General features: G+C 40.8%; 3 protein-coding genes across 6 annotated transcripts in view; 1 reads left to right on the forward strand and 2 right to left on the reverse strand.

Moving 5' to 3' along the window:
• The window catches only part of LOC119735688, a 33118-nt gene extending 16280 nt beyond the window's left edge, over positions 1-16838 (reverse strand). The window contains exons 1-7 of one of the 3 annotated variants that reach the window (XM_038209542.1): positions 16763-16838; positions 6082-6221; positions 5389-5432; positions 2806-3916; positions 2060-2247; positions 1322-1463; positions 21-670 (exon numbers count right to left, since the gene is read on the reverse strand). In XM_038209542.1, the coding sequence (XP_038065470.1) occupies positions 21-670; positions 1322-1463; positions 2060-2247; positions 2806-3916; positions 5389-5432; positions 6082-6160 (2214 nt within the window). In that variant the 5' untranslated portion in view covers positions 6161-6221; positions 16763-16838. Of the gene's footprint in view, positions 1-20; positions 671-1321; positions 1464-2059; positions 2248-2805; positions 3917-5388; positions 5433-6081; positions 6222-8436; positions 8674-16762 lie in introns of those variants that run through there. The other 2 variants (XM_038209541.1, XM_038209543.1) reach the window with 2 other exon arrangements.
• Positions 13072-17347, forward strand: LOC119735689 (TLC domain-containing protein 5-like). The gene is made up of 3 exons (XM_038209545.1): positions 13072-13758; positions 15512-15759; positions 16835-17347. Exons 2-3 carry the CDS (start codon positions 15555-15557, stop codon positions 17320-17322), a joined length of 693 nt encoding a protein of 230 aa, XP_038065473.1. The 5' UTR covers positions 13072-13758; positions 15512-15554; the 3' UTR covers positions 17323-17347.
• Positions 17348-19735: 2388 nt separating this feature from the next.
• Positions 19736-27305, reverse strand: part of LOC119735872 (cytochrome P450 3A24-like) — a 32086-nt gene continuing 24516 nt past the window's right edge. For both annotated transcript variants that reach the window (XM_038209816.1, XM_038209817.1), the window contains exons 10-13: positions 25905-26125; positions 24169-24306; positions 22291-22453; positions 19736-20758 (exon numbers count right to left, since the gene is read on the reverse strand). In XM_038209816.1, the coding sequence (XP_038065744.1) occupies positions 20684-20758; positions 22291-22453; positions 24169-24306; positions 25905-26125 (597 nt within the window). In that variant the 3' untranslated portion in view covers positions 19736-20683. The remainder of the gene's footprint in view (positions 20759-22290; positions 22454-24168; positions 24307-25904; positions 26126-27305) is intronic.

Below are 27305 nucleotides of genomic sequence, written 5' to 3' on the forward strand. Positions count from 1 at the left end.
AATCAGAGAGTAGTCAGTACCTTCTCAGCCACAGGATCATTATTCCACAGGTGAATCCGCACAGGGTACCAGTCTTCGCTTAAGTCCAAGTCAGCTCCAAATGTCCCAACTTTTACTATTTTGGCGACAGACTGATCTTGGCTGGTCAAAGCTGCTCCACAAAAGTGACTCATCAGTAGCACGGCCTTCTGATTTTTAGTCGACACCAAGATTCCGTCGTCCTGACTATCCATAGCCTGCCAGGTTTTTGAGTCATCCTCGTCGTTGCTGCAAATGTGTGCGGAGAAATTCCATCCCGTCCCCTCCTTGGCGTGGTGGGGAAACGACAAGACCACCCTGTCTCGAAACTGCAGCCCTGTCGGACCGCACTGGATCATTGGGGATAGGGGAATGTCTTGTCCACCCAACCCATCAATGGGGGGCGCGTTGGGGTTGACGTAGATGTACACCTTTTGAAGGCTTCCCGCGGGTAGGGCGTCACGCGGGATGTACAGGTGGACATTGTATTCCTTCAGGGATAGGCTTCCACCCATCTCGTTGAAGTAGGAGATGGCGATGTAGGGCAACTGGAAAATGCTCTCTTGTAGCTCACTATCGCTGAGCCCTGCAATCTGCTTGTCATGTTCCTGCAGAATCAGCTGCAGACGGGTCGGCCGGGTGGATGCATCGTCTGAAATTAAAATAGTCACTCAAATTAGGTTTTGCCCTTCACCGACGTATAAACACTGTATACTCAGTGTATTACCTCCCGAGTGAAAGTTGGAAAAAAATCACTCGGGTGGGACTCGCACCCAGGACCTCCTGCTTTCTAGTGCCAACGTCTTACCACTCGACCACCGAGCTAACGGGATCGGTTGGCTGTTTCATATCAGGGGGGGTGGGGTATGACACCCCTAAAATCCTTCTACTTCCCCAGTATGCACTAGAAAGCAGGAAGTCGTGGGGTTCGAGTCCCACCCGAGTGATTTTTCCCAACTTTCACTTGGGAGGTAACATACTGAGTATACAGTGTTTATACGTCGGTGAAGGGCAAAACCTAATTTGATTTACATCACCCTGACGCAAATGTTCCATCTCATTTAAAAAAAAAATCCTTAGGAATCATCTCATGAGTTTATCCAAAAAAAATTCAAGATAGCCGCAACTTGATAATGGTGTATAAGATTTGGGGGACACCTCCTAACAAAAACTGCCTAGGGAGTAAATATTACATGAACTGTGTTGGGGTTTTTTCATGTTGGATTCTGCTCTTTGGGCAATTTTACCTGTTTATTCTCAACATTTTTATCTCAAATTTTAACAAATTGGATTTGTAAATTACCTTTTGGCAATTCTCTGCTGTCCGATGGTAAGTATGCCGGACTAGTTGGAGGTGATGGAGTTGAATCACTACTTGAATCGTCTAACAAAAAAGCATCATCGCTGAATTTAGGTGGCTGAGAAGAATGCAACTGGCCAATGATCTACCCGGAAAGAAGAAATAAAACAGACGTTGTAACATACAATAGAAATCACTGTCATCTCTGCTGGCTTAGGAATTAAACCCATTTGAGGCTAGACATGCTAGAATAGACTGATACAGTAGGCCCCACCCATGCGCACGTTGGCAACATCATGCAGGCGCATGTTCCAGCCCTGTGGCGTAAATCTGTATCAATGACTGGCAGGGGGATGGGGGTATGACAGCCCTAAAATCCTTATACTTTCCCAGTCGTTGCATATTCGAAAGCAAGTGGGTGGACACCATTCAACACTAGGTGGCACGGTTTATATAACCGCAGGAGTACATATCTGTGAAATGAGTGGGTTTTTTTTTTCAATGAGCGCTTAACCTCAATAGACCTAAGACATAATGACGTCGCGCTTTGTTTACATGTGCGCTTTTCAATGGGAACCAGGTAGGACGCCAGCCAATCGTGCCCATCTGGCTCCCATAGGAAAGCTCACATGTAAACAAAGCCTGACGTCATTAGGTTTTGGCAGGGCTTCTGTTTTGGGACTCTCAAAACAGTGTATTGGGGGGTCCTACATTTTGAGAGTAGCGGAAACACAAACTGACCGGCAATGCACTCCCATCGATCATCCCTAACCCCAGAACCTGGGAGTCTCCTTGGTCTGGTACCCTGTCGTCCTCTATGCTGATGCCTGGTGACCCAAAACCCTCGACACCGACAGCTGGTTGGACAGAGCTTGATGATGCTCCCTGCCCCACAAATTCACGTGTACGTGTACCGGTACCTGCTTCAGCTGAAAAATTGACAAAAGGACTGTATCAAAAACGTTATACGCTCTCACTATACTTCGTCATCACAGAATACATGTACATTTGTACCGTACTGCATAATGTTCATCATTATTGCATGCACTGAAGTTGTAGAACAAATTTTTCACATAATGTTCCCTCGGTATAAGTGCGATGTGTTTGTGCATGTTGCTGATCAGTCTAGTTTTTGTAGATGGTCTTCATCGTAACACTGAACTTGGTAGAGTCTTTAACATTTTAGAACATTTCAGATGTGCACATTGATGGTGAAAGCATTAGACTTCACAGAATGGGTCAGTTATCCTAGTGATTTATTGTCAGAGTTCATTATACTCAAAGCCAGTGACTGGGAACAAGAGGAATTGTGAAGACTTGTGATGGATTTGTGTGGACTTGTGATAGACTTGTGACAAACTTAAGGACATTTGATAGACTGAGGAGGACTTGTGATGGACTTGTCATAGAATTGTTGTATGTGAGGACTTGTGAGGGACTTGTGAGGACCTGTGCTGGACTCAACTACAACACTATGTTTATCTTACGGACAGCATCAAGATTCCATGACAGCCAGGCCCAGTAACTTTCTATGACTCCTCCCCAAAATGTCATCTGCTTGAGTAGAATGTCCTCTTCAAGATCCAACCGAATATCTAATGGTTGATAGATCTCTCGATGGTTGAGGCCCAGCGCATACACCTGCTGTCTCAGCATCTCAACAGACTCCACCACAGCTTTCTGCAATGGCTGCCTCCGGTGGCCCCTCAACCTCTGGTGCTCAAAGATGACCTCCCAACGTACGTTGATGCAGGCAAACTCTTCCACCATCAAGTCCACGCGCTGCAGCTCTCCACTGTACTCCTGCACCGGATCACTGGCTTCCACTAAGCGGGTCTGCTCAGAGATAAGCTCCACTAGCTCCTTAGTTGTACCGCTCTGTATCTCTGCCATCTTAAACTGTCTCCCTGGAACCTTCCTCTGCTCGAGAGCATCTTCTAGAATCTTGATCAGTTCCTTCTGTGCAACGACAACCTTGCGCAGCTCGGTTACGATTCTACCCTGTTTCTCTGAACCAACGTCCGTTTCTTGTCCGGGCAGGACCTCCTCCAGATTGCAGACCCACATCCTCTGATGCCACACGAGCTGTTCAAAGTGAAACAGAATAGCAGGTCTGCCGGCGCGGGATAAGTCTTCCTCACTGCTCCTTTGGATGAATGTCAACTCGTCTGCCAAACCAGCTTCCGCAGCCTTAAGCCGTTTGAGTGCCGCTAGTGGTTTATCGCTGTAGTCCAGTTCACTGTGCTTTTCCTCTCCAGGAAGCTCTTGCGTAGAAGCCTGTCCACCAGCTTGGGATACATCCCTGAGTTTCTGCTTCTCGTACAGAAGTTCCCGTCTCAAGTACAGCCACTGTCTCTGTTCCCTGTTGAATGCCCATTCCTGTTTCCCTGCGGAAAGCTCACTAACTTGTTCTTTTTCTTTTCCAATCAACTGCAGTCTGTACTCGTTCAGATTCAGTTTCAGAGTGTTGAGATGGTCTCGTTCTTTGCAGAGCTCTTCTTTGAAGGCCTGCAAATCAGATGGCTGGATACCCTTCCTTTGGACAGCGATGATACGAGTTACATTTTCCAATAGCTGCCTTTTGCTGCTCACAATCATCTTTTGCAAAAAAAAAAAAAAAGAAAACAGAAAAACTTAAGCAACTCCCAAGTTGTCTCATCGTTTCCGGTATTATTATCAAGATCTATGATTCTCCACAACTGAACATTTTAACCAGTTTGCGCCGGATGACATGTATACCCGCAAAGGTTTTGCAGTATCGGGAACTGATGACGGATAAACATGCAGGGAGCGAGGCCAGAAATATCTGTCAGCGACCCGCAGCGGGGGAGGCCGGAAATATGAGTGTGCTGCCCGAGGGTGATGGTTTCAGCCTGCCTGGCTTGAGGTCGAGTGAAAAGTAATCCTGCGCCTCGTTCCGTTCTTGTCAAAATAATCCCGGCGCGAACTGGTTAAACTACATGAAGACGTATTCATTCTAACTAAGAATCAAGCCCTCAAAGAGAGAGTTCGGAGAGACCACTGGAATTCTTGATTGCATTGCCGACAATGCCTGGTGCTCTTGAAAAGATGCTCTAGGTTTGTGCACACTCGGAATAAAATAAGTTCTACATATTTTATGACAATATCACACAGAACTTAGAAAACCCTGCTTCAGCAACGGTTTTTTTATCACATGGTTAACACATAGATTGCAGACATGTAACATCCATAACGTAATAATTTAACTTCCGTAACAACGAAAGCATGTGTCCTTATTTATAACAACAAAGTTTCACTTTGTAAAATATCATTGTATGTTTTTGTAGCATGAACCAACATACTTATTTCATTCAACTCTTGCACAAACCTCACAGATTTTTATCAGTGCGTACTGAATATCAAAAATCTATGTCTCAAAGTATAACATCTGTAGCGACCATTTGCAGCACTCACTAATTCACGTTACATTAGCATTGTCATGCTGTATATTTAAGCTAGAGTTGTACCAAATCTAAAAATAGATCTTTCACTGCAAATATTTTACTTTGCTGTTTTCAAATTGATTTTTGGAACGATGGAATATCACTTAAGAAAAACCAAGTTTAGAAACAGCGGCAAGAGAAGCCAGTTCCTACATTTAAAAGCTAACTAAGGCCAAAAAAAAAAATTTTTTTTTTTCTCTTCAAGCTTGGATTGTACAAGACAAGGTGGGGTACTATTTTGCTTTTTTGGTGTCCTCATGTACATTGGTGTCCTCCATAATTTGCCTTGGTGCTCTCGATCATTTGCCTTGGTGCAATTTCCCATTCCTTGGTGCTCTTTTGTAAAAAAAATTAAGGAGGTGCGGCAATAGAGGGCGCTGTTGGAGCTACCGCGGAACATTTTGGAAAAAAAAAAGATTGACGCGCATGATTAAAATCGATGCGCGCGCTGACCAGAGACCGACTTATTATTTTTTTTGGACTAACAGCAACTCTAAGATTTTCCCCCAGTTTTCAGATTCAGTGTGGATGCCATTAGAAAGTGCACCATTCCTTGATTGAAAAAAAAATTAAGTGTACTTTTTCCTTTTGAATAATTTTTGTTACCTCAACAAGATGTATTTGTTGGTACATTTCATCTCCTTTCATATCTGAAATACAAATAAAGGAGTTTTATTTAAACTTCCTGTACAAATCAAAATATTACTTTCATTGATCGATGTTTGTAGAGTGCACTTTTGTCAACACCCCCCCTCCCGGGGGGGGGGGCATTGTCATGCTAGTGGTTAGGGTTTGAGACTCATCAGAGGGTCAAGGGTTCAAATACAGCTATTGGCCATACTACATGTCCTTGGGCAAGCCACTTTACCCCACTTGCCTTTCTTCACAAACGTTCTCCTTTGTTTTACATGACAAGACCTCACTACTTTCACCCATGGGCGTCACCAGGATTTTTTCCAGTGGGGGTCAAAGCACATTTTCTCCCAAATCCCTGTACTTTTCCAGCATATTCTTGATTTTTAAGTTTTCGAGGGTGGGAAGGGGCATTTCCCCTCCCCTCCCAAACCAATTATATTAACAGCAATATTACTTTGCGTCTCTTTTTCTTTTCTTTTCCCCCTCTTTTTGGGGTTGTTTTTCTAGGGGGGGGGGACAAGAGTCCCCCTTGCCACGCCCATGCTTTCATCCCCCCTCCCAAAGCTTCAATGTAGCCACTTATTTTATTTCTTCTCTGTTTAATTCTAAAAGTTGTGATCGAACATAACAAGTTATTTTGCAAAGTGCGCACAATCTTATCACCTTTTTCTCCTGTAGGCGCAACCCTGTCTGTGTCGCTGGGATGTCCTTCCCTCGTTGCTGAAGTGGAGGCTTCCGCCATGTTTGCCTGCCCTGTTGACTCTCAAGAGGTGTTCGTTGGACAAGTTAAATCAGACAATAACCTGAAAAGATTCAAGATAAAAGTACGGATATAAAAGTTGGTCTTAACATGCAAGATTGTGTAGGTACAAGTATGGGCCTTGTTCTCTTCAAAGGGACACCAATTGGGCTACAAACCACGCTTTGAACGAAATGCTTTCAATCGGAAGAATTTTTTAAAGTGCGATATCGAAATGTGAAAGTCAACTTTGGTCGACTTTCACTAAACAACAGTAATCAGAATTACGGAGCACGAACTACAATGTGTGCCTTAGGCCAAAAAAAAAATATTCGGTCTCTGGTCAGACCAAAGTTCCGGAATTGACGAGGCCATGCGGCTTTTTTTTTTTTTTTTTTTTTTTTTTTTTTTTCAAGCTTGGATTGTACAGACAAGGTGGGTACTGTTTTGCTTTTTTGGTGTCCTCATGTACATTGGTGTCCTCCATAATTTGCCTTGGTGCTTTCGATCATTTGCCTTGGTGCAATTTCCCATTCCTTGGTGCTCTTTGGTAAAAAAAAATGAGGAGGTGCGGAAATAGAGGCCGCTGTTGGAGCTACCGCGGAACATTTTGGAAAAAAAAAAAGATCGACGCGCATGATTAAAATCGACGCGCGCGCTGACCAGAGACCGACTTATTTTTTTTGGTGGCCTTATTGCATTTTTATTTTACGATCTGTTTCGCAGAGATGCAGATTTCGGTACCGAGTTGTTTGTTGGAATGAATATGCCTTAAAATATATTCCTGTGGGAATATTAAGGCCTAATCGTAAGGTTTAAAGTACCCAAAAAGTACGCCAATAGCTGTTTTTTGTTTTTATTGAAATGATGTGTAGCATATGCAACCATGTGCAGAGGCGGCGCGATCGGATTGGCCACGGAATGGTATGGTCGACCACGTGCAACGCGTGCGCCTGTATAATTGATTGATTGATCGCAGGTGTACTAGAATCAGCAATAAATGCCAGAGAAGATTGTTAAAGAAGGGTGGTTAAAACCACTGGTTTTGTTATGTTTTTGATGGATGGGTCATTTCAAATATTTTTGCCAAGTACTTAAAAATATAGCCACGGCATACTTAAGTTATATTGCAAATGTTTCTATCATTTTGGGAGAATCTGCATACATTTGTAAAATGTTATGTAATTGGCACATGGTTGATTTTCAGCAAAGCAAAATTCTCTGAACTCTTTCCATGCATAGGATTTAACTAAGCTTCTTAGACTTTCGACAAAAGTATTATAATATTTGTGGATTTAGGGGCCATTCAGAATTTTCAGTGTTTTAAAATTTCAACTGGAAAGATTTCCATATACGAAGTTCACTCAACACCCTGTGTTAAACCCTATGAGATTGGACTGAAAAATTCTAAGTGTTTTCTAAGAAAATGCTTGTATTTTCTCACTGCTCAAATTGACTTTGATGACATGAAATTGCTATCTGGGGGCTTGTTAGTCAATACAGAGGAAAATTAGTGAACTTCATATATGGAAATCTTTCCTTAACTTGACCCACCCATCCACAATTTGGAAAAATAGTCAAAATTTTATAACACTGAATTCTGAATGGCCCCTTAGTTTATTTACGTCAACATTTTAATTACGACATGATTTTAAATATTTTGCATGTAGCTTGAGTAACTCCAGCTCCTAATGCCTATCGCATAGGCATATTATTAGAGCTGGAGTTACTCAAGTTATTTTGCATGCAGTTGTTTTTACCATACCAAAATCAAAAGAAATTCATTTATTTCAAACGTGTATTTAGTAACAATGTCAGATGGCAAATAAAAGTTAGTTTATCAAACTACAGACCAAAGTTGTGCACATAAACTTATCCTTTATTCAACAAACATCGATCCGCATTGTTTTAAGAAGTAGGACACAATGGAGACTCCGTTAGTCCGTAGAATGACGTTTTCCGTTTGTGCGCGAATTATGGGCACGAAACATTTGTGGCAGCCAATTTGACTCATCTGCAGACGACGACGTTCTTGCTGCTTCCTTGACGTTCAATATGTTCAATTATTTTTCCATGTAGTTTATTAGTCATTCTTACAATATTATTAAAGTCCATAACTGTGTATGAACTATGATTTAGTTTTTGCAAGAAAAAAATCGGTCAAACTAAGTGCACGAAAAATGGTCAAACGAGCCTACTCTAGCACTTAGCAGGCTTCTCTCCGGGCGTCAGAGAAGCCTTCTGTCTGATCTAAATCTAGAACATGAGCCTACACTTACCAGCACAAATATAGCTGAAGGACGTTACTCCGTCATCCTTCACTGAAACTGAAAGTTGTAGTTGCTCTTGTACTAGTTTACGAAAGTATTAATTCAACGCCGTTTGAAAGGCAAGTAAACAGGTAAAAGTATCGATATCAACTTAACTCAACTGCATTTCGTTGTGTTGTTGTGTTGAACTAGGCACCATGCGTTGGGCGAGTGGAAAGTGGAGGTGTCATATTAACTCAGACTTCAGACACCAAAGTACACTCAACCTATCAATTGGTGTTTATTGGTAAGACGCATGCGCACTAGTACGGAAATTCAATTTACTAGGGTACAATGTTTTTACAATCACCCGTTTTATGTCAAAGGTTACGCTGACGTCATTGTCTAGCCGTACCGTCGATTCGTCGAATCCAATGGGATTCCCGCACCCCCTTTATAAGGTGGGAAATCCCAAATTATCCCCGCGCCTTCCCGATTCATCGCAGGGTGACCGTTTTAGCTGATTTTCGGCTAACTTTGACAGAATTTTTGTAAAATAAATGAGTTTGACAGAAAATTTGACAGAATGGATTTTTTGGCAGATTTCTGGCAGAATTCTGCAAAGATGGTAATTTGACAGAAAAACAGCAAATTTGAATAAAAAATGGCACATTGTTTTAAAAATACTTCATACCTTTGCATAATGGGACAGCTAGGTTGGCTGGTGAAGGTGCTGAGGTTAACTGGGACTTTGTTGTGGCCGGATTTAGTTGCGGTTGCACCTTTTTACCCAAAATTTACGCGATAATTTCAGAACAATTTCATAACATTTTAAACTATAAATTGTTTATAATGTAATTTGAACGTTAATTAAGTCAATACTTCCAATCTGCATGTGATTTTAAGTGTTTATTGTGTATTTCAAGTAATTCTGTGGAATGTGGCAGATTTTTGATAAATCTGACAGATATTTTTATGTGCATTTAGCAGAATTTGGCTCTGACCTTGCGGTCACCCTGATTCGTTGGATGTCAAAATGAATAATGCATGAACTTACGGCGAATGCTTAAAAGTCGACAACTTTCCTGAAGTTGTTCAAACGTGGAAACCAGATTCAAATTGTTCAAATTAACGTCGGAACCAGATGCAGGTTTTCCGCTTTTGAAACAAAATTTTGCATTTTATTTGTATCATAATAATGAGTACAATCAGTTTTCAAGTAGAACCCATAAAATTGCTCATAACATAATTAATAGAATGCTTTTATACTATATGATATGGTGTCGGACAGTGTAATAATTATATCATTTTCGAAACCGTTATGTGTCACTAGCGCTGTACAAATACACACATTCTTGACAAAGAAAAAATATAGTCATTAGGCCTAAACAATTGATAAATTAATATAAAAATTCGTTTTGAATATTGTTTACTTACTTTTTAAAGTAAGTAAACAATATTCAAAATGAATATGAAAAATGTTGAGAATGAGCCATAAAATGATAATCAGAGATTATTGGACACTTTTCGGAGGAAATTGTTCATACCGAATCCTGTATATATTTTGTACAGTGCAGTGAGTTACAGAAATTCTGGAATAGAGCCAGCCCGCAACCCCGGCCCGCACCCATGCATCCCGTCACGATCCCTCAAGACCCAGCGGTTTGATATCGAGCTCACAAATTTAAATTCTCCGACAATTATTTACGTACATTTTTCCAAACAGAACAAGTTAACTTAGTTGGTAAATATATATTAGCACGAAGCTTAGGAACAACCGAGTAAGGTTGGCACTGAGCCATCATGGAGGGGCGCGTGGTTCCCTCACCAAAAAATCCCAAGATAAGGCCAAAAAAAAACAGTCTCCGGTTTCTGGTATGGAGCTTGCCCCAAAAGTGGTGCGGCGACGCGGCTTTTTTTTTTTTTTACCTTTTTTTTTTTTTTTTTTTTGGCTTCAAATGTCGGCTGATGACTGCAAATGGTGCCCGACTAAACTTAGTGCAAATATATGGGAGTCCAGAGAGGCCACATAAATCTTATTCTCGATCATAACCCCTTCTAAAAACACGTTAAAATTGTGCAGCAGCAGAATTCCAGTCAAACCAGTGAGTTTGGCGGTTTTGAAACATCATCTTTTATTGAAAAAAAAAACTTTTTCATTTTGCCGACGCGCATGGCTACGGCGACGCGCGCGCATACCAGAAAGCGGAGACTTTTTTTTTTTGGCCTAATATGCCTAGCCTAATATTGTGAGGTTAATTCTGCACTATGGGGGAAACCCAACGTTTTTGGACAGCCTATATACTCTGCCCGTCTTCAGTTGTACACGTATTCCCTTTTATTAGCAGCGGCATAGCTATAGCTGCGGAAGGAGGGGGGCACGCCCCCATAAAATAATCGTCGCCCGCCCAGTTCCCCCCATGGAAATTTGGCAACCGGGGAAAATAACAGTCGTATAAATTACCATGCTCAGCGGGTTGAGGTTGAAGTGCCTTTTTTTTTTACACGTTTTGTTATAATTGTTAACGAACCCCCCCCCCCCCCCATAGGCTGTTTAATAAACGTCCAGTGGAAATCGTATAGCGCCATCTATTGTCTTACATTGACTATGATGTCAGTTTAGAACAGCGCCCACATGGAAAGATAGCATCCAGGCCCTCCCCTCCCTTTGATTGTAATTGGGCGCCCCCGCCCCCACTATGACGTTCCTCCCCCCACTAGCCCCCCTCCCTCCCCCAGGACGATAACCCTGGCTACACAGCTGCCTGTTACGTCAACCGACTGGTTAAAATGCTACACGAATGGCTCTGTGTAAATGTTTAGGTTTTTGAATGGTTTAACTTACAGGGTATAGAGCGCCTAACAATGGTTTCCCGGAGGTTCGTTTCGGCCAAGATGAAAGTGCGTAACGTGTATAAGGCCTCTTCTTCGTGCAGTCTGCGGCCGTCCTAGTTCTATTCATAATAAGTAAGTTCTTATTCGTAATATGCATGCAGTGGCGGTTCTACGGGGGCGCGGGGGGGGGGGGGGGGCTAAAAAAAATCCAGAATAAAAATAAATGCAGTAGCAAAATGTAAGAATGTGACGTACATGCGAACGTTCTCACCCTAAATAGTCGTGAGAAGGGTGCATTTGTTTTGTACACTTTCAGTTAATATAGTGTACCTGATTGTAGGATTTTATCAGCGCTCCCCATTGAAAATATGGCACGAGCCATATTGAATTGAAAGTTAGGTAAAATCTTAATGTTTGAAACTTGCGAAGAGAAATGAAAAGTAACTTAATGTATAATAAATTCCAGTCTGCTTCAATGAATAATTTAACATGTGTAATTAAACATTCCCATATGAACAAAAAGGTGTTCATATTAATATGAAATGTGATACTGCATATGTTGTCTCGATATGATCGTAACAGTTTAATTAAAATAAAATCGTGTTTTCGTAACTCACGCCATGCTCGCGCGCACTGCAACGAATTGATTCTCTTTTTACCCCAGACACCAAATACAAAAACAAACGCAAATGTAACGCACAGGCAGGCACCAGACTAGTCCTCATTTGCATACGTGTTCAAAAACCTTGCCCATGCAAATGATCCAATACCAGGGTGAGAGAGTAGCTAGTGGTGGGCGCGTACTGCTCGACACCCAGGGGACGAAGTTGGGGATATACCAGCTACAAGTAAGCAGCGCCCTCAAGTGCCCATATGTAATATAAGATCCACGTGACCACCAGCTTGTAACCCCACCTTCCCCGATGTAATTTTAGTAAAGAAACCTCAATTTTATAACTAATCCAGCACTTTGGCTGTCAATTCAGTACACGACACTGAACTTATGGTTTTCATTTTCTCAGAAATGTTTTCAATCAGCAAGTGTTTGGGTTCATGTGCGAGCATGCGTATGGCCGACAACTTTGCCAGCCTTTACATACATTAAAATTGATTAAATTGATTAAAAAGATTATGTAAAATGAATCACGATTAAATCACCTCGCCCCTGGTTCTGAATCGTGGTTTATATTTTGTACATTTTTTCCTAACGGAGTAAAAAAACACAAAAAAACCCAACAACACCCCAACAAACAAACAAACACCCCAGCAAACACCAAATCATAACAAAAAAAACAAGCATTATGCTTTCGACTTATCAATAGAGAATCTGATGGCGAATTGTTATTAAAATAACATTCAGAAAATTCACCTGTGAAAGCTTAACCCAATAATAACATTGTGAAATTCAATATATTATTCATTTCAATAATGTTCAATTATATGTCATATTACCCATCAATTTTGACATTAAAAACAATGGGAATTAATGTGTAACTTAGTGTTCTCCGTGTGTAATATTGACAAGATATCAGTCAAACTGTACTTAATCATTCTCTAACAACAATTGTTCTCTGTTGTTGGGGGGGGGGGGGGTTGGAGGGGGTTGCATGTTTTTTTCCTGGGCTGTTCTCTCTATTTACATTGGTTACCAGTTAGACAACGCATCAACTTCAAAACAGCAGTTTTCATGCACAAAGCACTTCATAACACAATGCCGCACATAATGGGATCACTCAACCTCAGTAATTCATCCAGCCGTAGTGGCCTCCGCTCCAGTATACAAGAGTTCCACGCACATTCAAAAAGGCAGGGGACAGGGCCTATTCAGTGTCTGGTCCCCGATGCTGGAATTCCTTGTCACACAACATCCGCAACATCAGTTCTCTTGACAACTTCAAGGGCAGACTGAAAACTGATCTGTTTTCTCCACATAATCTATAACTTGTCTTCTGGAGTTGTCCTTAGTCGCGCATTGTTACTTGCGAAAATGCGCGCTATAAATAGTGTTATTATTATTATTATAATCAAACCATAGGTCCATGGTGCTAAACAGATATGCCTCCAGTTTTCGGATAACTGGGGTGCGGCACGTATACGTGCACTGGCAGCTAGGACAGTCAGTCCGGTGTTTCCTGGTTTCACAAGTACTGAATAAACCCGCATAGTGCAGGTAGCAGGGTGACCGTTTCAGCCAATTTTCGGCTAACTTTGACAGAATTTTTTGTTAAAAAAAACGAGTTTGACAGAAAATTTGACAGAATGGATTTTTTTGGCAGGTAGGTAGGCTTAGCCATGCGCCGTGACACGCTGTAGAGCTAGGACCTAACTCTATGATTGTACGATGTTGAAATTACGTGATGGCCGGCCGTGACTATAACGAATGACCTTGAATTGACCGAACAACAACGAACAACAACGCTGTTGCACGTAAACATCAAGACTGCGGCTGTTGGGTGAGGTGGATGATTGAGTTCGCGAATTCTGCTGTTCAAGTCCACGCAAAAATCGGGAAAGATCGTAAGTGTTTGGACGTCACTTAATTAAATGAACATGTCCATGTATATCAGCTATGGTACAGTGTTATTGAGATATTGTTATATTTACGAGTTGAAAGAAAGCCAAAATTCATGGGCAGCCAAGCCAAGTTTTTTTACAATGTTACACCATAGGCTAGGCTGCACAATATGGGTGTACATGAACATGTACATGTACATGTACTGTACGTGTACGTATGCACAATGTACTACATGTAGTCTATGTACATAATGGGCCTATATACAATGTCATGTACCATGGAGAAATAAAACATTTCTCCATGCATGTACGTACATGCACTGCTCCGATTTCCTGTACTACTACGTTAACTCTTTGAGCTATTTGCATTATAAATGCACGCATGCAGTTAGCCAAGTCGGAACCACCATTTTACCGATGAACTGCAGACTTCCCCGTTTCGAGTTTCACCACAGTCCAAAAACATTGCTATTCCTATATAAAGGTTATTCAGTTTTCGAAAGAAATCGAATGAAACACATCCATGGATGTTTAAATAATAGTTATTGATCGAGTTATTTCTTCACGAAAATCAAATTTATTGGCAAATAAAAACTGACGCTTTCTGTCCAATGTTGTTTCTTCCTGAAAACAGCGACGAATTATTTATGCAGCGTAGCCCTTAATAATAATTATGTACATGTATTCGAATGATATAACAATAGTACATAAATTTAGAGTATTTTAAGCGAATAAATTTCCGTAATCTTGTGACAGGATGTGTTACTGTTTATATGTGCCTATCAATTGTTTCCCCACCCCTCCCCGCGGGCTTCCCCACCCAAGACGTGGGGATTGTCACTTTTGAAGTGACAAAATCCCCACCCCTCGGGCAAAATTTAAGTGACAATCTCCGACCATGCCCCGACATACATACGTGGGGCGCACTAGTGATTGCCTTTCCATGCAGTACACCAATGTTAACAATGTAATTTGAGTGACCAAAATCCCCACCCTGGGGCATGAAAAACGTGACCAAATCCCGACATCGGACCTGGGGCAGCGGGGGGGGGGGGGGAGGAAACATTTGATAGGCGCTTTACTTTCACAGTGCAGGCCTATAAAGTTTTATGTTGACAGTTTTACATGAACATTTTATAACTCCATGTGATGCACTCTTTATAGTGCAGTCGATCTCCAAGAGTAATTATGAATAGCAAATTACCTACCCGACAAAAAGTCGTTTGAGGTCATTCTCAATGATACTTGAAATTGTATAATTACTGAGCACCAGAGCAGCCACAGATCTGTGTAAGATTATTACTCGCATTTTGATTAATAACAAAACAGCCCGTGTTAACTTTTACCAGTTATCTAAATAAGTATTCTCTGTGAGCAGCTTTTTAAATTTTTTCAAAGATTTGAGGCAGACAAATCTACAGGTATGTGCAATGTACTAATTTTATTTTTTTTTTAGATTCTCAACCAACCTGTATGGGTTTTTCTTAATTTGTTTAATTCATGTTTACTGTGATTTTGATGTTTTTAATATTGTAAATTATCATGCAATTTGACCTTCGGGTTACAATGTGATAATGTGAATAAAATATACCATATATTATATAAATATACCATATATAGCACAAATGTCACATTTTGTACCCTAAAATAATGTATAGAATGAAATACGTCAAGTTTCTTAGTAATTGGTTTGTCCGCCTCACCCCGATGAGAGCCGACACTTATGACCTCTAAATGTCATTACTATTTGCTGCAGGTTTGAAATCTATCCTAAATCTGAGACATTCATACCAGCCACGATGGAGTTCACGCCAGCAGGCATCGTGTTAGCCGTTGCCGCATTGTTTACTCTGTGGTGCGCCCTCTACGTCCTCACCAGCTTGGCGTTTCCTGACACGCCCAAGGCGGGCAGGAATCGTTTCGTTGTGACGCTCAACATCATCGCGACTTTAGGCTTGGCCGTCTGGTGCGAATTTTACAAAACCGACCCTTGCGATAACCCAGGTACTTTTCTAAGTAAAATGAAATGATTTTCATTTTTGTTTAATTATAATATTATTTCATGAGCCCATTTCACAGCCATTATAGCCATGAATGATGTACAGGGTGAGTAAAAAAAAAAACCACCCAAATGTCGGGACCATTGTTTTAGTGAAGTTCTGCATGTAGCACTTTCAAAATCTCGGATATGAAAGCCCAATTCATAACCTTTCTTTTAGTACAATAATCATTCAGATCACTCATGTACTTTTGAAGTTATGGAATTTTAAATACAGCCACCGTTTTAAAGTTCTGTCCACGGATCACAAAAAAATGTGTGCTTCTTTCAGCAAAACGAAAACAATTCATACACATCCCTATGTGATTTGTTTTCGTTTTGCTGAAAGAAGTTACCTTTTTGTGATCCGTGGACACAACTTTAAAACGGTGGTTGTGTTTAAAATTCCGCAACTTGAAAAGTACATAAGTCATGTGAATGATTCTTGTGCTAAAAGAAAGTTTATGAATTGGGCTTTTATATCCTAGATTTTGAAAGTGCTACATGCAAAACGTCACTAAAACAATGGTCCTGACATAGGGTTTCGTTTTTTTTTTTACTCACCCTGTAATGTTCATCTGCCATTCAGACATCAAATAGACACTGTGCATGGGTACCCTCAACGGTGACAATGATGAAGAGCTCCCACTACTACTACGGTGGAAAGCCACCGTTGTAAAAATAAAACATCGTTATTTATACTTCCAAACATAACTGGACCAAGAAACGCTATACCAATGACTTTCGTCAAAAGTAAACAAAGTTGTTCCAAAAAAATCAAAGAAACCCCTTTCGGTTAAACCCGCTGAACATGGTAACTTTAAGGACTGTGTTTATCTCTGGTTGCCAATTTGTTTATACATCCCAAACGCCCCCGTGGCTACGCCGCTCTCTATACCGTGCAATAACATAATCTAAACATGTCTGAAAAAGCGGGTATAGGCCTACAAAAAATGTTTAAACTCTAACCTCCATTTTCACAGTCGGAACTGCTCTGGTTCTTGTGACAATTCATATTGATTGATTGATTCTCGCAAACAGGTGCCGAATCCAACGCCAAGGAGACAATCCTACTGATCAACGCCCTTTCTGGGATGCTGTACGACCTCTTCCACTGTTGCTGTATCGGTCATCTCGAGAACCTGAGACAATTCGTCCATCACTCCCTGGTCATAATGATGCTCTCCACGGCACTCGCCACCGGTCGATCGGGCAGTGAGGTGGTTTACTTCCTTTTCTTCGCCTTCATAACTCTCCCCATGAACAGTCTCTTGCGTTTCATGAGGTATCACGACATGACGGAGCACATCGCGTACAAGATCGTGGACGTGACGCGTGCGGTGCTGTTTCTATTCCTCCGCGTTTCGGTAGGGGCGTACGTCGCCTACTGTTACATTCCAAACCCGGTGCCGCATATTCTGATTCGCATACCTGCTACTGCATTTAATGTCGTTGGGTTGATTTTCGCTGTCGTTAATGCACGTCGCGTTTATCGACAGATGATGCAAACAAATCAGAAAGTTGAGTAGCAAGCACTCGAGCTGCGGATCAATGCCGTAAGCCACCGGAAGCCACACTCTGAATATTCTGGCTTGCACAATGAATAACGTTACGCATAAATAGCCTGATTTGAATAACACTAACCTTAACAAAATGCCAGGATCCTACCCGGCACGGACAATCTTGTGATAAACACAAAGGACATTCCTAAAACAGATAAATACACGTACGTGGCTCACTGAAGTGGAAATGGATCATGATTCTAAGCAGCCCTTGATTTAATTCAGCGCCGCAACGATAAAACGCGGTAACTCTTCGCCATACTTTCCTAACGAAAAAAATCTTGGCCTGAAGAGCAAACATCTATCCCCTGTACCCCTAATCAAACCTGCCCTTAGCATCCTCGACTCCTCCCGTGAAACTTGAGATCTTCCCCGGTCCGGTGGTATCAGACTCAAGTTTCCTGAGCCTCGAGCAAAACACGTCCAGCTGCGGGTCCGCCAGAATCGCGACTGACGATGGGTCAGTCGCCCTCTACGTTCACGGCGATGCAAATAGTGAAAATGTTGCCTACTACTTTTCAATTTTCATTGTGTAATATTTTGTAAACAGGTTGTGATCCGCTGGTCTGCACATGCTGCGGACGTGCGGCGGCCGGAGGACAACATGCGATACTTGTACATGTTGTGTGCATACATGCGACGTGTACACACATACTGAAATTTGTATTCTTGTGGAGAAATTTTTTTGTTCTCGTGTAGTAAAGTTTTCGAGTTTGAAAGTGAAGTTTCAAAATGCTCTTATTTTAACCAGAAATAATTTCCTTGGCTAAAATTTGGACTTAATATCCCTTTTCTAAAACTCTTCCTTTTGCGACGGATCAACCCACCTTCAAAATTCCTAGTTTTTGAGTAAAATCCATATATCTATTTCGTGAACACCTTGTGGAGACGTATTCATCTCTAGAAATTGTCCTGTGGGGACGTATACAATCTTTTGTTCCCTATTGCGTGCACGTCTCCAGAGGGCACGGTGTATCAGATCCTTCTATTTCTACCTCCAAATGCTGGAAATAATGCGTATGCCACAAAATGTCCGCTGCGTCAGATGTAACTTTAAGAACCGTTTTTTTTTCTCGTCTTTTCCGAGGAACAATGCGATATTAGGTTAGTTTCCATTCAACAAGACCTTAAAAATAAGACAGACAATCGTAAACATACGCGCTGGTTCCAAATCTCTCAATTCAAATATGGCACGGGGACCAGTATAAACATTCCCATCGTACATTTATAATAAAGACAATATTTATGTGTTAAATATTTTTATCTCAATATAATTTAATATACAAACTATTTTTTAGTCACAAATTAATTTTAACTGTTTAATAAAATACAATGGATACATTTAATAAAAGGGTAACGAATAAAGTTAAATTGAGATAGCTGTCTTTACAATTCCATTGTTATTGTTTTTGGCCTCCTGTTAAACTCCCTTGCTGAGTCCTTAGCTTAGGAGAAGAACCAACCAAGTACCAAGAGTGGTAATACGGCGGACGGTGACTTCACTTTTTACAGTGAAGGCAATGGGCTATCCAGATTTGTCTTCTTCTTTTTTTTTTGTAGCGATCGGTGCTTGTGACTCATTTCGTCGGGTTGGTTAAATGGTTTATAAACTATTACCTTACGCTCTAATTCTTTGTACAGCCACAGGCAGAATTACGTAAACATTTAAAATAAAATAAAGAAATCGATAACAAATACATGTACAAATGTATATACTATTACACACACAGTTCATAATTCACCAGATAAGATATGCCTTCTATATGAGCAAAACAAAAAAGAAGTCGAGTCACATGGTCTGCAAAACATCTCGGCGAGATTCCAACTCTGACAAACACCCGATTATTGAAGTTGCATTTTAAAGGGAATATACATCATTTGCTTTTGCTGTAATTTTCAGAAATGGATGGAATTGGGGGTTTGGAAATATAAAGCAAATATAGTTACACTGACTTTTTGGAGGTTTTGGGATCGAAAATGCTATAAAAACCAAGAAAAACGATCATTTTCCTGTAGTCTGGTTCCCTGACTTCATATAAGAAGAAACAGAGCAGTTTACATACATTGGGGAATTGTAAGGTCAGGGAACCAGTCTAGCTGGCTCGTACCCGTTCATAGGTTTGTAATCGATTGCAAACAAGTGCAATGGTCAATTGGGGCCAGTATTTGAAAAAAAGCCAGTTGTTTCCAACGCTGATCGGCCGATCAGCGTTGGAAATTGATACAAAAATACCACTTTTCTTGAAAATGACAGTATACCAGGTGCCATAATTTTACAGGATGCTTTAGACTGTCATTTACCAACATCCTATTAAGGTTTTTTGCAAAAACTTGGTAGTTTTATTTTTCGATGTTTGCAAATGTTGTATATTCCCTTTAATCTAAAATATTATATCAAAATTCTTTTTTTTTCCTTCAAAATTTATTTCCATTAATTACAATATTGAAAATCTAGTTATTACAATGTTTAGAAAGTACAAATATAACAATCATAAATGATATACACAACATTAGTTTTGATGTACTACATGTATATAAATGTTTGTAAGAACCATAGGTTATAATATATATGGTGTTATCATTTTGAATAAAAATATATAAGTGTGAACAGCAGTAGGCATATTAATTAAAGAAATGTATACAGTTAAGTCATAAAATGTTGCCAGAAGTCTTTGTTTTTCTTTTGAAACTTTGCTCTGAATAATAACTCTGTAATGAACACATTAAAAATATTTATCCTTTTATTTTCTATACTCATTTTGATTCTTGCTTAATGTATTGAAAACATTGCTATCGTAATTATCAAATTAACCTCAGGTCTTCTATCAAGACCTGTTAATAGGTTTGGCAATGTTGGTGTGATAAAACTACTTTTTGTTTTTTCTTGGTAGTAAACCTTTAATTGATTCCAGAATTCAATTGTTTGTAAACAGGTTAAGAATGCGTGTTTATAGTCGTCAATCGTGTCACACGTTGAGCACAACGGACTATTCTCATTTTTTTATTTATACAATCAATCTTTCGTTGCTATTAGACGATGCATGAGTCTGTAATTGAAGTTTCTCAACTTAATTTCTTTAATGTCGACTATTTTCTTTTTCCATGTGGAAGTCCACTTAATCTTCTCACCAAATACGTTTTCCCACCACGATTCAATCTGAGGTGTTTTACCTCTTTCGTCTATCAATATATTATAAATATTTTTAGTTGTAATATCAAAATTCTTAATAAAATACGAATACTCTAATTATTTGTCTCTGAAAGAAATTAACAGTTCTCCATGAAAACAACAATGCGATTTCCAAGTGTCTTGGGAGGGTCTCCCATCCTAGATCCTGGGAACAGCACTCAGCAGTACACTCTTGGGGGAAATAAATCCATATTTACTCAGAGTCGGTGGAATCTAGAAAAGAGATTGCCAATTTTTTTTTTTTAAATAGCTTTAAAGTATTATTACCTCCGCCGATGTTTTCATCGGATTTGGTTAGTTTGTTTGTTGGTTGGTTGGTTTGTCTTATGTTAACAAGATAATCCGGATCTGGGTCTGGATCTAGGATATTGTATAGGATTCTTCACCATTTATGCGGGTATTTATTTTGGGTGTAGGCCTACTGACAGTATGGCGGGGAATAAGCCTTTTCGGAGTTCCAACTGCGCATTCATAACCTGTGACAACGCGCATTGTTTGTCTCAAATGGCCTTTGACAACATCGCGCCACTGACTTTACAAAAAGGCTGTTTGTGCATTGTGGGTACTGTCAAAGGGCATTTGAGACAAACAATGTGCGTTGTCACAGGTTACGAATGCGCGCAGTTGGAACTCCGAAAAGGCTTATAGTTTAGCCTTGGCGGAGGTTTGCGCTCTCTGGGTGCTTTCTATATGTTAATATGTACAGACCAATCCGGCGGCAGCCATTTTCTGCGGTGGCATTAGGCTCGCGCGAGCCGCGCTCAGGTAGTACGCACGCGCACTCCGGGCTCCTTTGACCAATAGAAATACCAAAATGCACACACGCCTCGTTAAGAACAACAGATCCTTTCAGTCGTCGGGCGTTGGGTATTTTGTTCAGAAGGGTCCTCTGTAGTAGGTTTGTGTGCTTAGTCTATGGGAAAGTGTTATATTAAAGGGACAAAGGAAAACACAAAGTATTGTCCTCGGGAGGACAAGAGTGTATGCGAGTTTGTTTCTGCATTCAATAGGAGACGTTGAACAATAGAGGACAATAGGGTCCCCAATTCCCGAGCGGTCCCCAATTTGGATTCGTGTTCAAAACATATGGGAGGTTTTCCTAAAAAGTTAAAGTACAAACAAAAGAGGGACAATATAGGGGGTCCCCGATTGCAGGCAAATGCACACTTCTGTCCGTGAGCGTGATACCAACGCAGTAAAAGCTTCTGATTTTGGTCGCCGAATTCATCTATAGAGACATTCAGAAAACAAACAGGGACAAAAAGAAACACAAAGTATTGTCCTCGGGAGGACAAGAGTGTATGCGAGTTTGTTTCTGCATTCAATAGGAGACGTTGAACAATAGAGGACAATAGGGTCCCAAATTCCCGAGAGGTCCCCAATTCGGATTCGTGTTCAAAACATATTGGAGGTTTTCCTAAAAAGTTAGAGTACAAACAAAAGAGGGACAATACGGGGTCCCCGATTGCAGGCAAATACACACTTCTGTGCGTGAGCGTGATACCAACGCAGTAAAAGCTTCTGATTTTGGTCGCCGAATTCATCTTTAAAGACATTCAGAAAAAAAGCACCCCGGGAAATGCTTTACAATGACTCAATACACTTTGTATACATCGGCCATCTTGGAGGTGTTACTGTAACTCACTTACAATAAATAAAACAAACAGGTCTACTCTTGCTTATATCTGTTATTGCAGTTCATCGATCGACATTTGAAACTTTGTATAAAATAGTAAACAGCTTACCTCAGTTTTGGAGCAAACGTCGAAGCGGAACTTCTGCATGACATGGACGAGCGCCATCTTGGTTTCCAGCAAGGCGAAGCGCATAGCGATGCAGTTACGCGGACCGAAGCCAAACGGCATGTAGGTGCACGGTTTGATGTTGGCCTTGTTCTCAGCGCTGAATCTGCATTTCCAAACATAAGAAAAAGGAATAATTTACAAAGGGTACTGCCTAGCGCCACCAAGCGTTTGCCTTGAGTAAGGATTTTCAAATAATACAGTGGTTCATAAGCCGGCAGTTGATACCACACAAATTGAGAAGTTATATCAAGTTTAAGTCACATGCTCAAAAAAATAAAAGCAAGTTCATACTCAGCCGGAGAGCGAACGCGACCGCGCATTGTGACGTCACGGCAAGTTTCTTGACTACGAATTCGCAAGAGTTGAACATTTCAATTCTCGCGAATTTCGCAGCAAAGTTCCATGGCGTCGAATTCATTTCACATTTGCATGTGGAGTACGAGCTTACCTCCATTAAAACGTGTGCAAGATCCCAGTTCTTGAAACAAATCAAGAACCTGGTTATATAGCTGAGAAACCTGTTTACTGTTGAACGAAACTTTCCAGCTCCGTTCTCATTTTAACCCGAACATACTTAATGCTTCTGCATCCAAGATTCAGCACTGTACGAGGGAACTTAGCACCTCGAATTGGAGGCCGGCAGGGCGAGAAACTCTTCGACATCTTTGCTTCCTTCTTCAGATTCTGAGCAGGCCGCATAAGGGCCGTGGCCGTGTAAATTCCTGGGAGGATGGCAAGGATATATTCGCCCACTTTTTGACAAGGGGTGATAAGTCATCGGATACTCCCCCCCCCCTACCGCATATTTTTGCGGCGAGAAAATAAAATGCCAAAATGTATGAAATAGCACTGAAAAATGGGGAACAGCCAAAAAATCAACGTCTTGATGCAGTGTAAGAGTGCCAGTTTGCATGAGATATACATCTGCATCATAAACAGTGACCTCTAGTGCCATGTGGTGTCCACCCCCCCCCCCCCCCCCTTTTCGAATTTCATGACCGGGGAGTTTTAGGATTTTGGCCATCCCCTTCCCTCCCCCCTCCCCCACTCGCCGGCACTGTAACCCATCCAGGAGGAATTGATAATTTGGGGCCCTCACATTATATACAAATACATGTACATTTTTTGTACATCAAGGCAAAGATATAAACAAAGACAAGACCTTGACAAGAAGAAGAACAATATGTTATTAAAAAAAAACACACAAGTAATCTGAAAGACAATTATAGTTAAGAAATACATCTAGAAATCACAAAATTGCACTGAAACTGACAATCCCCATCCCAGCTGATCATATTAGCATGATAAAACGACGAGACAAAAAAAGGAGTAACAATTAGAAGATTAATGCCACTGGTTGGGCACACGTCTCGACCAGGGCCCGTCCGCGTAATTTTTATTCCTAGGAGGGTTAGGGGCAATGTCATGAATAATTCATGTTTATCCATGAGAACGGACAATGACATCAACAGCATTGTTGTTAGTTACTCAACTAGTTACAATACATTAAAGCATTTTAAAGAACGGTTGTCGTCGAGCTATACCACACAGTAGCCTAGTGGATAGCGAGATGAGCTATGGATACAAAGATCCCTGGTTCGAATCCACGTCGTCGCTGCTCATTTTCATCAGCTATTTTTCTTCTCCAAATTTATCACTGAGATAATTTTAAATTAAGGGGAAAATAGAACGAGAACCTAAGTCTTGCAATGATTCAAAGGAAAAACTGAATTATTCATGACATTGCCACTAACCCTCCTAGGAAAAAAAATTACGCGGCCCGTCCCTCCGTTACTCCACTAAATCATTTGACTATACCTTTCGGGGTCAAACTTTGCAGGATTCTGCCAATACTCGGGACTGTAATGAAGCGCCCAGATGCTAACGAACACGCATAGTCCCTTCTCTACAGTGAACTCATCCAAACGTATGGTCTCGTTGCACAGGCGTTCCAGACTGCAAGATTAAGAAACATTCCAAATAACTTAAAGGGGTATTATCCAACAGCTTGTCGTATACACTGTAACAACATCTGGGTCAATTTTGACGGGAACAAAAAAACAATCATTTTGACCCGGAAGTGTCATTTTTGACCCGGAAAAGTGTAATTTGTGACACTGAAAAGTGTAATTTGTGACCCGGAAAAGTATAATTTGTGACCCGCAAAAGTGTAATTTTTGACCCGGAAAAGGGTCATGTTTTTATCTGGAAAAGTGTCATTTTTTGACCCGAAAATGGGTTAAGCCCAATGGAACCCGCATTCTGGGTCAATCTGAGCCGAGAGTTATTAGATTGTTCAATGTACTTTATTTTTCAGGTTGTTACGTATAATGTGAGTTTTAATCACTCAGAAAGTCTGGACGGACAAAACTATCGACGAAAGTGATATGAAATAAATTTGTCACTAAAACTTGGACCTTGAAAATGTGCCACCAGTTTCAGAGTGTTCACCAGCTTCTTAAATAACCCTAAAAAGCCATTTTATGAGATTTATTAACTCAACAAGGAACAAAGTATATGTCAGTCTCAAGAACAGAGCTTCTTTAAACGCTTTGATCCATAACTGTCATATATGACCAATTAGGAAGTCAAACATATACATTTAGTCATGCATTTTTACAGACAACAGTTTTAAAAAGTTACAAAACACTTACTGACTTCTCCTTTTTAGGATTTTCATAGCTTCTGGGAAATTGATATAAGTGCCTTTGTGTGTAAATTAATTCAGATTTATCGTTTCGCTTTGCGGTAACATGTACACTAATTAGGTAATAACTACTGTCGCTCAGTAGATATTTAGTTCTGAAAGAACTTGTCCTGCTTATTATCAACTTTCGCGAATTAGTTTTAGTTCTGATGAGAACAGTCCTGCTTAGTTCTAAAAAAAACCCGTTCTTTTAGAAAAGCCTACAATCGTAACTCAGATGACAGCCATAAATGCGAGTTATGTCCTCCGGCGTAAATGGCACTTATGATGAATAAAATGAATATTGTCGAACAGAAAAGTAGTCACGGCTGTAAGCTAAGCTGGGGTCTGTAATTGGGCGATGTAACACACGCGTGACGGCTGTCCTCATTGGACAATGTTGCACACGTGATGCGGTCCTCGTTTGACAATGTTACAGGTCAGTATAAGCGATGAGGTTCCCTGACGTGTAGTAAGTACTATAAGGAATTTTTTTATATGTATTATGAAGGAAGACAAGCTCCCTGTGGACTGTATAGCTACTTTGAAAAGTTAACCACGCTAATTCATAATTATTCAATGTATTTTCTATTTACAACTTTAGACACATTGTCTCGGTATTGTAGTTTCGTTTATGTATATTTTTACGGCGTAAAACTGGGTAAGAAAAGGATGCTTCTTATTTTGCAAAGACACACGTCGTAACTTAGACGTGTTTTAAGCCGTTGTCAAGGAACTTACGACGCGTTCAACACATCGCAATTTCGTGAAACGGATCTTACGACGCGTCGCGAGTTGCGACGTGTTACACGTCGCAACTCGCAGCTCTTCGTGAAATCGGGTGCAACTGATCGCCTGTTTTACTTACAAGACCGCTGGTGGATACAGGCGGAGAGATTCACTGATCACCATGTCCAGATACTCCATCTTGGGGATGACGTCATAGCCCAGGCTGTCCCCGGTGGGAGCGAGGTTGTCAATTTCGGCGTGCAGCTTCTCTTGTATGTCCTGGTTCATGGCGAGCAGGTAGGCCGTAAGACTCAACAATGTGCTGGTCGTCTCCATACCCGCCGTGAAGAACGTAATTGCCTAGGGAAGAATATCAATGACGTTGGTGCCAGCACCATCGGTCGTATAATGGATCTACTTTGGCCACACCAAGGGATGTGTCGCTGCATTCATAGCTATGGCAGAAGATTGAGCCTCATGCAAGCTTTATAACTTGTAAGGCCGTGGCCGAATAACTCTGTTACGGCGCGGCCGAAAACTTAACGCATAATGAAATCCACTGGCTAGCAGCTGCAGTTTCTTCCCAAAGACTCGTGTGTGAAAACTACAAGGGCATTTTGGAAACCATGCATGTAAAACAGTACACGGTCAACACTTTAAAACCAGTCATATTTCGATGGGATTGGGTATTTTATACATGCATGTTTTTGTTTTCTTTGTAATTGATAGCATTTTTAGTGAGAGCCACCAGATATAGTTCGCTTTTGGCAATCCTTCAAGGGTGTTATCAATATTGTTTTTGTTTGTTTTTTGCATTTGTTACACTAGCACGTTACCTTAAATGTTTGTTTTTGTATTCTGTGTCTATGTGTGTTCTTACCTGAGAAATAATAAATGAAATGAAATGAAATTTCAGGAGATGTACATGCAGCGCAGAGGACAACCGTCTGCTGAAAGTTGGCATCATGCATCACGTGACCACAGCATCCAATTTGTAAACAAGTGTCACATGTAATACAGAAAACTTTCATCGGTTGGGGTGATCATAACATGTAGTTTTTAAGCTTCTACCAACCTGAAGATTAGTAGGCAAGCTTTCATCCACTCCTGTGGACTTTCTCAAGCCAAGTGATTGTGTACTCAGTTTCTTGCTGTCTGTTGTCCCGAGATCACTGGAGCGCAGATTGGTGATAATGTGTAACCAGAGTCCCTATTCAGTGAGGGATTAATCCTTTTGATCCAGATGGATTCTTTCACCTTTCTTGGCCAGAAATGTGTTTCAAAGTCGATAATGTGGGCATTGTCCCATCCAATGTTGTGTCCAGTATTAAGGGCGTGTTCTGCAACTGCTGAAAGAGATGGATTGTTCTAATTCAGTCTAAGAACTCGTTTGTGTTCTTTCAATCTCTCCTTTAATGTTCTCCCTGTTTCTCCAACGTATGAACTGTCACAATCAGTGCAATCTTGTAGATAATACCTGTTCTCTCTTCTATGGGCGATTTGTCCTTGGGATGAACCCTTACTGAATAGGGACTCTGGT

Source organism: Patiria miniata, unplaced genomic scaffold (assembly GCF_015706575.1).
Source record: "Patiria miniata isolate m_02_andy unplaced genomic scaffold, ASM1570657v1 HiC_scaffold_29, whole genome shotgun sequence".
NCBI lineage: Eukaryota > Metazoa > Echinodermata > Asteroidea > Valvatida > Asterinidae > Patiria > Patiria miniata.

Excerpts from the sequence above, each read along its gene's own strand:
- LOC119735689 (XM_038209545.1), top strand. The coding sequence starts at position 15,555 with ATGGAGTTCACGCCAGCAGGCATCGTGTTAGCCGTTGCCGCATTGTTT. Across the intron at positions 15,760-16,834 it reads CGACCCTTGCGATAACCCAG|GTGCCGAATCCAACGCCAAG; the intron begins GTACTTTTCTAA and ends TCTCGCAAACAG.